General features: G+C 35.4%; 2 protein-coding genes across 2 annotated transcripts; one reads left to right on the top strand and one right to left on the bottom strand.

The window, feature by feature from the left end:
* The first annotated feature begins 2,614 nt into the window (after window positions 1–2,614).
* LOC120768287 (peroxiredoxin-2) lies at window positions 2,615–3,868 on the top strand. Its single transcript, XM_040094916.1, has 4 exons — window positions 2,615–2,801; window positions 2,885–2,948; window positions 3,052–3,193; window positions 3,254–3,868. The coding sequence occupies exons 1-4, from the start codon at window positions 2,769–2,771 to the stop codon at window positions 3,714–3,716; spliced, it is 702 nt and encodes a 233-aa protein (XP_039950850.1). The 5' UTR covers window positions 2,615–2,768; the 3' UTR covers window positions 3,717–3,868.
* Window positions 3,869–3,872: 4 nt separating this feature from the next.
* Window positions 3,873–11,890, bottom strand: LOC120768284 (splicing factor 1). The gene is made up of 6 exons (XM_040094905.1): window positions 11,578–11,890; window positions 10,871–11,520; window positions 7,375–7,506; window positions 6,418–6,493; window positions 5,255–5,407; window positions 3,873–5,195 (listed from the first exon to the last, which is right to left on the bottom strand). Exons 1-6 carry the CDS (start codon window positions 11,763–11,765, stop codon window positions 4,025–4,027), a joined length of 2,370 nt encoding a protein of 789 aa, XP_039950839.1. The 5' UTR covers window positions 11,766–11,890; the 3' UTR covers window positions 3,873–4,024.
* Between the last annotated feature and the right edge of the window lie 391 nt (window positions 11,891–12,281).

The following is a 12,281-nucleotide window of genomic DNA, read 5'->3' as shown; positions in this document are numbered from 1 at the left end:
AACTTCAAAGTTATGACTGTCAACAGTGACGTGAGAGCCAAGTCACGAGCGCGACGACTGTTTGTTTGATGACAGGATATATTTCGTCTTGCCCTCGTTCACTGCCAGACCCATTTATTTTGCTTCCTTGTCCAGTCTGGAGAAAGCAGAACTAACGGCGGTGGTGTTAAGGCCGATGATATCAATATCATCGGCATACGCCAGCAGCTGTACACTCTTATAGAAGATGGTACCTTCTCTATTTAGTTCTGCGGCTCGAACTATTTTCTCCAGAAGCAGGTTGAAAAGGTCGCACGGTAGGGAATCGCCTTGTCTGAAACCTCGTTTGGTATCGAACGGCTCGGAGAGGTCCTTCCCGATTCTGACGGAGCTTTTGGTGTTGCTCAACGTCAGCTTACACATTTTAATAATATGAGTGAAAAAGCAGTAAAAAAAGTGATTTATTAGAAAATAACAGCATTTACTACATACTATGTAGCGTTTCTAATTAGCTGTCAACAGCTGTATATAGAGTATCGATTTCTTATACGTTCACCTAAAAGAAAGATGAAATTATAAGAAATCGATGTTGTCAAACTCAAAAATTAGGTCAAATGTAAGTTGAATTGCTTTTTTGGTCACAATTTGTGAAATTTGTTTGGCCTTAATATAAGTACAATTAATCTATGTACGTATTTTTAGCAATTTCATCTGTAGAAAATTCAAATCCAAATCGTTTTAGAGTTCAAAGTAACTCAACCAAATCTTTGCAAATCGTTTTTTTACGGAGTCTTACCCATATTGGGTGAAATTCAATATTCCTGACATAAGTATTTATTTAGTAAGTTATCGTTCTTTTAAAAATTTATTATATAGTTATTACTTTTTATCACAATGTCTGAGTTTATATTTCAAAATTTGAAGAGCTTCTAAAAACATAAAATATAATAAAATATAATATAATCAAAACAAAAAAAGTTGTATGTGAATGGGAATCAAAGGAAAATACTTTAAATTGCAACACCTTTGCCATTGGAGAGAGCTCCTCTGCCAGCTGTTTGTTCTGATTGAGCTTTCATTTTAGAGGCGCCGGCGCAATCTCGAACAAATATCAAAAAGTGAAAATTTATCAAAAAGTTACTTAAAGTTATAAATTTTATGACATATCTCGGCAACAGACTGCGGTAGATGTGTACCTTTTTGGATGCACTTTTTGCTTCGCTCTGCTTCAGACATTCGCTCTGAGAGAAAAGTTCAGTGTTAGCATATGTATGATTTCGTTCACAATGAGGCGAAGCAAAGCAAAGTGAAGCTAAATTTTAAAGTATGTTTGCAAATAATTGGAAGGAAGTTGTATGGTTTTGCTACGCTTTGCTTTAAAGCGCCCATACACGAGCACGCAAGTGCGTTCGATCGGTATGTGTGCGCTTGCGGTTTATCGTGTATGGGCTTGTTCGCGTCTTGTAAGAAAATTCCAAACAAAAGTATAAAACTTAAAATTTTATTAAAAATTGAATAAATAGTGGCTTTTGATCAAAAGAATTTTACTTTATGCTGTTTAAAAATATGTTAAAACTTGACTTTTCTTAATATTTTTTTTAGTTTAAATATAAGATAATTTTATGCCAATAAACTTTGCCCTAATTCCATACGACGTTTAGTTTTTTTTTCTATCCTGCCCGCCAATTAAGAATAATCGTAAAAATGAAAAACCGAGAAATCACGCTTCAAAGTTTTCGCTTTTTGCCTAAGCGCTCATATATATACATACATAGTGTAAGAAAAATAAAAGTTGGAATAACTTATTAACGAAATTTCATGAAATAGATAAAAATGCTACATTAGAAATAAATTCCAAGAAATGTTCCGCTTGCCTGTCGCACATGTTAACTCTGTGAAGAACGGACGCAAAATGGATTTGTGTGTCGTGTATGGGCACTATTAGGCATTTGCTCTGAACAAAAATTTTGATGTATTCCTTTGGCAATATTACGATTCCTTTGGCGCCGCGATTTGATGGTACGGATGGATAGAGGATTGAAAAAAGTATAAGCATGTACCCTCTTCAGACTCATAATTTTCAAGATATTTCTTTTTAAAGTTCAAAAATTTATAAAAGTAATGCTCGTTATTTCACTATAGGGGTATTCGCTTGCTCTTGCAAGATTGCAGATTGCAAAAATACTACACCGATATATACAAGGGCACTTGAGCACCCATTGCAGAATCTAGTGATATATGAACGGCTGATTCGGTCAATTTGTTGTAAATGACTATTATGCATGGCTATTGTGAATTGGCGCACCCTCTGCATACATTTTTAACAAAAAAAAAAACTGTAACAAATCTTTATAATTTAAATAGAAATTATGAAATCTATTTAAAACTTACCTTCCTCAACAATTTAACGACGTAATATGTCTTTATGTAAAATGACAGCTAAAACAGGGTTGCAATTATATTTTTGCGTGACATTGCACGCAAATATACATGGGTTTTGGTATGACATATACCATTTGCTTTCTTGATGCTTTGTTAAAATATGATTGTCAATCAAAACAAAAAAAGTTGTATGTGAATGGGCCATAAGAATCAAAGGAAAATACTTTAAATTGCAACACCTTTGCCATTGGGGAGAGCTCCTCTGCCAGCTGTTTGTTCTGATTGAGCTTTCATTTTAGAGGCGCCGGCGCAATCTCGAACAAATATTAATAAGTTCGACAATAGTTGTGTATTAACGAATTCTACCAAAAAATTGAGATAAATAGAACTTAGCAGATAGCAACAAAATGTCGTTCCTGGCAAGGACGCTTTTCCGAAAAGTAAGTCCAATAATGTGAGGCAAAAATATACTAGATCGTTATTACGTAATTGCAATTATCTTATGTTTTTCTGGCGTGTTTAGCTTCCAACTTTATGCCAAAAGGCGGGTCGACAACAAATAGCTGCTAGCCGGCTTTTACATCAAAGTAAGATCTTCAAAAATTAAAATAAATTTGTATAAAATATATTTATAACTGAACAACTATTTCTGTAGCCTTATTTGTATTTACATACTTATGTATATTACAGCTGCTTCACTTCTGGCCGTCAAAGTGCAACGCCCCGCACCGGACTTTAAAGGTTTGGCCGTTGTGGGCAATGACTTTCAAGAAATAAAGCTTGCGGACTTCAGAGGAAAATACCTAGTTTTATTTTTTTACCCCTTGGACTTGTAAGCTGTTTGTTGAATTTTTGTTTCTCTTATGCAAAAATTAATTATTTTCTCTTTTAGTACTTTCGTTTGCCCTACTGAAATTATTGCATTTAGTGAACGCATCGAAGAATTTAAGAAATTAAATGCTGAGGTAGTTGGGGTATCTGTGGACTCACATTTCAGTCATTTGGTTTGGTGCAACTCCGATCGTAAAGATGGTGGGCTTGGTGGCCTAAGTTACCCTCTTCTTTCTGATTTAACAAAAAAGATTTCTAGTGATTATGACGTTCTATTAGATAATGAAGGTATTTCTTTACGTGGCACTTTTATTATTGATCCCAACGGTATCGTGCGTCAATATTCTATAAATGATTTACCAGTTGGCCGTTCAGTGGACGAAGTACTACGCCTCATAAAGGCATTCCAATTTGTCGATGAACACGGTGAGGTTTGTCCAGCAAATTGGCACCCAGATAAGAACCCAGACACAATCAAGCCAGACGTAGCTGATTCGAAGGAATATTTCAAAAAGCACGGATAAATATAATTTTTTTTTCATCGATTAAAATTCACTACTGCAATTTATAATTGTGTAGTCAGGCGAAACAAAAAAAAATTAAAGATGTATGAAGTCCTGTACAGCTAAGTTGAGCATAGCTTTATTTGGTGAATAAAATAAACTTAGTAAAACTACCACTTTGCATTTTAAAACTTTATATATTTATGATAATATATATTTAGGGATTACGGAACAGTTTGCCAAATATTTAATTTTCAAAGCGAAATCTGTTAAAGCAATTGACGCGTTTTTAAATTAGTTTTAACAATGCTGTCTCTTTATGGGAAAATTCAATTAGATGGTGGCGGTGGTGGTGGCGGTTGATTTAAAGCAGGCATTCCAGGCGGTGGTGGCGCACAAGGAGGTGGTGGTGGAACACATGGTGGCGCTGGCATGAAACTAGCACCCCACCCACCGAACCCTGGTGGCATCATACCTCCCGGAGTTGGTGGTGTCCAAGGAGGCAAAGGTGCTTGGGTGCCGGGAGGCGGAGGAAGCAGTGGGGGCATTGGACCGGTTCCCGGTGGAGGTGGTGGTAATGATGCGCCTGGTATTGGTGGTGGTGGTAACGATTCGTTACCAGGTGGCGGTGGCGGTGCACTAATCCATGGCGGCGGAATTAAAGGAGGCATTGGACCAGCTGAACCACCCCAAGCTGGAGGAATAGGGGGAGGCGGTGGCCCAGTGGGAATTATCGGTACAGTCGATGGGGCCGGTTGGGCAATTGTGGGTGGTGGCGCTTGAATCGTTAATGTTTGCGCTGGCTTCTTATCAAATAGACTATAACCGCGATTTAAGTGCACCTGCGCTAAAGGATCGACACTTGCTTTCTGTGCACTTGGTGGTGGTCCCTCGCCCAGTTCGGCCATTAAACTCATGTACTCTTCATCAATTTTCGCTTGCGAGTCCTCAGTAGTTGCTTCTCCAGCGGCCCCTGGTCTTTTGCTACGACAATCCTTTGATATGTGACCTGCTCCACCACAGGAAGTGCAAACGATACTGTTTGTCACATTGGGTTTGTCCGGACACAACCATGACTTATGCTCGCTTGAACCACAATTTGTGCAACGTGGACAATCAGTTTCGCGTAAAGTACCATTCAATTGTGCCAATTCTCGGAGTTGCATACGTCGCAAATCATTGTGACCTTCTGGAACCTCAATTCCTTGACGAATAACATCCTTTATCTTATCCACAGCTTTTTTCACTGCCTCTGGATTAGGTGCAGTAATGAATGCATGTAAAGGCTCATCTTCACCTGGTAAGGGTTGGCCATCCTTTCGACCGACTTTCCCTTCTTTTACGGAACCTTTGCCTCGAATTATGATCTTAGCTCCTGTTTCCTTCTCCATGGCTTTCAAAGTATTTCCACGTGGACCAATCAGCAAACCAACAAAATTTATGTCTGGGTGTTGTTCTTGTGGTATCAAGACTTTGTCGCTAACGCGTGTTACAGGCGGCCTACGAAAAAAATTTAATACTACAAAATACTCAGTAAATATATTTATTTCGTATATTACTTGTAATCTGCTGGAGGTTTGAACTCCGGATTAACGCTTTGCATTTTCTGTATCAATTGATGACGACGTTCTTCCAACCGTTTGCGGAAACGAAACTCTCGTGTATTCAACCGTTTGCCATCGGAACTATAAATTGGTTCAGGTGATGGTGACCTGTGAAAGATACAAATAAAAATTGGTTCCTTTTTAATTGCAATGTTTAGTAGAATAGCTGAAGGCGCACAATTATTACGTATGAAGTTGTTCATGTAGTTGAAAAATAATAATTATAGGCTGTATTATCATATTTATATATATAACTTAACCTAAGTTCCTATACATATTCTGAAAATTAATTTTGCATTATTGGAATAAAGAACCGTCTGGATACGTTTCACTCTTGCTGGGGGTAAAAGAGAAAAATTTTAATTAATAGCGTATATTAATTATTAACTTTGACCGATGCACAGCGCCATATTTTACCCCGATTTAATTCAGAAATCGTGATTAAATAATCGTTCATGAGCCTCGATGGAATTTAATCTTTTGGCTTTACTGTCTTATTCTCCTCATAGCCATGAAAAAGAAAATTAGTCTTTATTAGTAGGAATCGATTTAAGTAAATTGAAATTAAAATAAAACTATTATCAATGTCTTAGCTATAATTCCCATTCATAATTAAATCACAAAACTTACAAAAAAAAACTTATTTCTGACGAGTGTACGGGATAGATTTACCTACCGGCGGCTTATTTTTTATTTAGCTACATATGCAAATAAATGTATGTATATCGTAGTAAATATAATTTGAATTTGAGGAAGAAAAACTATTTAGGAGTAATTTAACATCCAAATAACATTAAAATATTCTCCTAGTTTTTATGTATTTCTCAAAAATATTTGAATTATGAAATATATAATAAATCTATCTTTTATGGAACAATTTCGTTCAAGAGATTGAAAAAATATGCCCGAATCCCTAGTTCAAATTGACACGAATATTATCTATATTATCCAACATTTTGGTAATGCTTTATATTAATAAAGCATTACTTAAACCTGATTATTTTTCAATCATAGAGGATGGTCCCCATAGATGTCATAGCGCGAAGTTGAAGCTTCCTGCTAGGCTGCACATGTATTAGAAAGCAACTGTGAGTGATTGTGTACAAAGCAATTCAAACCTTTCTTCTGGATTTTGCGGTATTCCCAGGTCTCCGGTGCGCAATTTGCGGCTGATTTCTTCGATTTCTAGTTGAACTGCAATTAAAACGGATTAGAAAAAAGAGAGAGAATTGAGGCATGCCTCAATATTAGTAGACGTTAAAATGATTTACTTGGAAATTTCAGTAACTGTATATAAAGACAAAGTAAGGATAAATTAATTATTAGATTTTTGTATAAAACTGTGTATATGCGGATTGTTCCGATGTTTCATATGGTTTTGGTTATATTTGGCCATTAGTCAGCTACCGCAAAAATTGCCTAATGCCACTCAGGACACAAGCGTAGTTTCTTCCTTTAGGAATACTTACATATTTCTTGGTAAAACTAATAAAATTTTATAATTATTCGTGAATTCAACAATGTTATTAGAGCACAAATTATAAGTTTCAATTTACTATGAAGATACTACTTCAAATTTCCACGTGTTTTAAGTTAAGATAGCAATTTTTCGCTTCTCGTAATGGTAAGTCTGATATGATCCGTGCATCCTGTGCATACGGACGGGAGTTGGCTGTTAAACCTTAAAATTTGTCAAAAAACTGATTAGCATAACAACATCTGCTTAAGAAAAGTATTTACTTAAAGTATATATTCCAACTAAACCCAAACACGATGGCCGTATACGGATATGAATTCTTTTGTAGTTTCCTTTAAAGTAAACAATATGTTAATAAAGGGCTGTATAAAAGAATAGATAATTTGAAAATTGATTCTCGGCTGCCGTTGACTGCTATCTCGACGCTTATCTGGCTAGGCGCAATCAGGGTACGTTTATATGGAGATCGATGAAATTTTCCTGTTTATCTCTATGATTATTTTTAGTGTAACTTCATACTTAAAGCTAGAACTATTCACAAAGTGTCTAAATTTGCTTAATTCTACGTTATTAAAAAATGCATTTATTTTAACGTTACCTAAATATGCCTCTTGTTGTGCAGAGTCCAGAGTTGGGGGCAAGATTGTTGGCATACCAGGTATAAATGTCTTGTCATTTTCAGTACCTCCCCACCTTGATCTTTTACGTCGTTTGCGATCACTCCCGTCTTCTAAAATAGAAAAAATAAAAACATATTAGGATTTTAATCCCAAACAAAATACAAAAAAATTACAATACATGCAATAAAATGACGTTTTAATAATATAAACAGAAAACAAAATGAAATTTTATGTTGGCGTAGCACAAATTGAGGAATAAGCCTTCGTAAAATTCCACTGGATACGCTAAACCCAAATTCATCATTTATTTCAGCCATAATCTCTAGGAAAAATTTAAAAGGATCTTTCTCATGTTGGCTCTATCAACGTGTTTCCGTTGTTTTTCGTGTAGGAGCTTTGCTTATTTTTTATTTTTCAGCAATACTAATATTATAAATGCGATTGTTACGCTTTCACGCAAAAACTACTTAACCGATCGTCAAGCTTTGTACATATACTCCTGAAGGTATTAGAAGTAAAATAGGGTACTTTATATTAAAAAAAAAATTTAAAAAAGATAAAAAAATTGTTTGTCAAAAAATCGTAAAATTTAGCTACTTCGCCATATAGCATTACAGTAATGAAGTTTCAACCATGAATACTGTAATACCGTCCCACTGTATTACCGGCGGTGACGACAATATCTAATTCAATTGAATATACATACATACATAGTTTCAACTGTTTCTAATTTTTCTATATTTATTGTTATTTTCTTCTGTCGTTACATGCAGTATAAAACTTTTCAAATTTTTGAGGTAATCCGTAATTTTTGTGGTTAGCTGTTACTTTATTATTTTAGATCTTACTCGCTGATGTTAATTCTTGCTCTGCTTTTCTTAGAAAATGCGTCGGAAGCTGAAATCTGGTCTAGCCAAAAATTCATTGCGGGTGCCGCAAAAGTTGCACGAAATCAAGAAACTTCGGCTCACGCAGAGCTGAGAAGACAACAACAAGCAGAGCGACAAAGAGTTTTGAGAGCAGCTGAAACGCCTCTTCAGGCACGAGTTCGTTTAGAAAGACAAGCTGCACTGCAGACAATTAGAAGAGCGATAGAAACACCAGAACAATCGCAGGCGGGAAGAATTCATAATGCAGACATGCAGACCACGCTCCGCCGAAATTTCATTAGTAATGATTGGGCTGTGTTTAAAGGTACTGGGTTTCAATATGATCCTTCAATTGAATATCATAATCATCCATTGATTGTTATTGGCTCAATGAATATAAAATATCAGTACTGCGATGCTTTTAAATGGAAGGATGAAGCTGCTGGAACGTGATGTTCCGGTGGTAAAGTTTCACTACTTGGCGAAAACTTTATTATTCAATGTTACAGATGAGTCAAAATAATTTCTAAGTAATTTCCGTCAAACCCAGTGATCCGCAGTGATTCAGAGGGGGACACCAGCAGAAGAAATTCAAGCGTGCATTAAATCGTCAAGCTTATGGTCGACAGTGCATCTTCATAATGACGTGGATTTAGACTTTACGCAGAAATTTTGTTGAAAATTGGTGATGGTTGTTTAGATGTTGGCGTTGAAGGCTACATATTACTGTCAAGACAATTTTCTAATTTAGTAGAAAGTGATGTGGACCTCATTGCTAATGTTTTTCCGGAATTGCAACAAAATTAGTGTAGTGATCAGTGGTTGTGTGCAAGAGCAATATTAGCACTAAGAAATTAAATTGTTAATAGGATAAACACTGACATTTTAAAAGTGGTTCAAGGAGAAATGTAGGAATATTTGTCAATGGATACAATTATAGATACGAAACTAAGTTCTTCATATCCTGTGGAGTTTTTAAATTCACTTGAACTATCTGGTGTGCCGTCAGATAAACTTCAATTGAAACTAAATGTACCAGTAACGATTATGCGAAATCTAGATGCTCCTAAGCTATGTAATGGAACAAAGCTTCGGATAACAAAATTGGGACAGAACATACTTGGTGCTACTATTTTAACAGGTGTCGATAAGGGAAATAATGTTATAATACCTCGGATACCAATTATTCACACTGACCTTCCATTCCAATTCAAAAGGGTTTAGTTTCCCGTCAAGCTTAGCTTTGCTGTTACTATAAGCAAGGCACAAGGACAAACATTACAGGTAGCAGGAGTGCATTTAAAAAACCCATGCATTAAAATGTTAAAATTTCATTGTCTGTAGTAATTTTTAAAAATTGTTGATCTCAGCCAAGCAATAACATTTAGTTATCATATTGACTCATTTCTATTATTATACCCTTACCCTTTATCTTTCATACTTATTAAATGGCTCCACTGCCGGCGAAGCCGCGGATAAAAAGCTAGTATACCATAATTTGGTTATCTGAGTTGTATATTTGCCTTTTGTGTAGATCAAAAATCATTTTCTTTTTTCCAGAGCACTTTGCAAATTTAAACCCGTTTTTATACACTTGCAACCAGTTGCTACAGAGTATTATAGTTTTGTTCTTCTAACGGTTGTACGTATCACATTAAACTAAGCGAGTTATATTTAAGGTTATGTATATATAAATGATCAGGATGACGAGAAAAGTTAAAATCTGGTTGACTATCTCGATGAAACTTGGTATGTGGGTTTCTTAGTACAAAAAAAAAATCGAGTTCGAGTCGATATAGTTTAATTTTATTTAGCAGCTACAGTTAAAACATATTTTTTCATGATTGCTAATTAATAATTAATATTTTAATAATTAACCAAATGTGTGTCCAATCCATTTTGGTTAGTATACGATTGTAAGCAGCATGATAACAGCATCATCTTACCGTTATAAGTTATGGAAGTCAAGGCATATACTAAAGTAAGAAATTATTGCAATGCGCTTATTTGATTAAACTAAATACTGATTCGAATAATTTTTTTAAACTGTGTTATTTCTCTGTCCACGACTAGCTGCCAAGCAAACTGACCGATCAAACTCAAGTCCGTGTATGGAAAACTTTTTTTGACAATGTAACTTTACGAAATAAGTTAATTTAATAATTATAACTACGATATAGCTTTCATACAAACGATCGATCAAAATCAAGTTCTTGTATGGAAACCTTTTTCATTTGACAAGATAAAAGTATCTGCACGAAAATTGGGATACATATATTACTGTCCAAAGCAGAGTTTCAATATTCAAAAAAATGGTTCTGATTAGACTACTAGCAAATAACTGTTACCATTTTTACAAGAAATATATGAGTAAATAGTATAGCTTCGGGTTTTTCTTGCATGGTATTAATTTGAGTACAAGTAATAAGCAGAGAACAGTGATGAAGTAATTTATTTCATTCCAGTAAAAAAAGAAAATTATTATTTGCAGCAAAACATGGTACATTTGTCTTCATACTATTGATTATCTACCTTATACTAATTCTACGGTGTACTTCGTTAAACAATGATATAATAACTTTAATAATTAAGATAGGCCACTTACGTGAATTTTCAGAAGGTCCATTGCTGCAGGAATCATTACTATTGGAACATTGAAATAGAGCAGCAAAATTTTTGGTTGAAGTTGTACTATTCATCAATTCTTGAATAGTCTGGGTTAAATCAAATCCCTTTTCACGGGACTCCTCTTTTATTGTGTCCATGCGATGGTCTCGCCCGCTACGAAAGTCCGAATCCACAGCATTTCCTTGACTATGTTCACGTTCCCTGCTGCTACGATCATGCCTACGACTTTCATAACTATGGCTTCTCGACCTCCCTCTTCGATTACTATCCTGAAGCCGATCACGTCTATCAGAACGACTATGTGAACGGCGTTTCCTTCGACTATCATAATCGTTACTTCGTGATCGACTACGACGCGAGTGGCTTCTAGAATTACTTCGACGAGAACGAGAGTTTCGATCCCTGTCATGTTCATAGTGTTCCCTTTTACGATCACGATCTCTTTCTCTATCACGTTCATGATCCCGGTCCCTATTGCGATCTCGATCCCTCTCTCTCTTATGGCGATCTTTTTCACGATTTTCATGGTGGCGATCCCAATCACGGTCTTTACTTTCCCTTTCATAGTGGCGATCCCGATCGCGATCTTTACTTTCCCGTTCGCGATAACGATCCCGAGATCTATCCCTTTTAAAAAATATATATAAATAATATAATAAGATACAAAATTATATAAAAACTTACCTTTTCTTTTTATCTCGTTCTCGTCCTTTATCCTTATCTCTAACATCGCGGCTATAATGGTCTTTTGAACTGGAACGGGAACGCTCTGAATTGTCATGCTTTGCACGGTAATCACGTTCGCCATAGCCATTATCGGTCTGAGGCGGATGCATTTCTCCGACATTCGAATGCGGAGGTGTTTCACTCATAATCACACTCCAATTAAACAAGATTACAATTTGAAACAGAAATTATATATTTTCAAATTTGTTATTATGCTTTTGTCACAAAACAAACCCGAAAGAAGTTTAACGCTATGAAAATTTGTCCGATTTTCCGCACACCTTCGAAATTAATATAAGAATATTAGATTTCGAACTCAGAGTTGATATATAAATTTAATATATTAAATATTGCCAGATTGGTCAAATTGTAAAAATGCGCATAATGCCTGAACTTCTGCAAATCCAGCAACGCGATATTTATTGATCCTTTGGTGTATAAGCAATATTGATGGACTTAGTACATTTTGTAACGTAAATTCGGAATACGGAGGATCAACGTAATTAAAATAATTAAAAATCGAAAGAATTTTAGCATTTTCAAAAACCTGGTGAATTTATCATAAGGATTTCTGCAACTTTTTCTTCCAAAGCTGAATTTTAACAAACCAATAAAATAATTGTTTGTTAATAAATACTGGAGAGGTAAAAATTGACCTGGTA

Source organism: Bactrocera tryoni, chromosome 1 (assembly GCF_016617805.1).
Source record: "Bactrocera tryoni isolate S06 chromosome 1, CSIRO_BtryS06_freeze2, whole genome shotgun sequence".
Classification (NCBI taxonomy): Eukaryota; Metazoa; Arthropoda; class Insecta; order Diptera; family Tephritidae; genus Bactrocera; species Bactrocera tryoni.
Note: the sequence above shows the minus strand (reverse complement) of the source record. Positions and strands in the feature narration are given on the sequence as shown.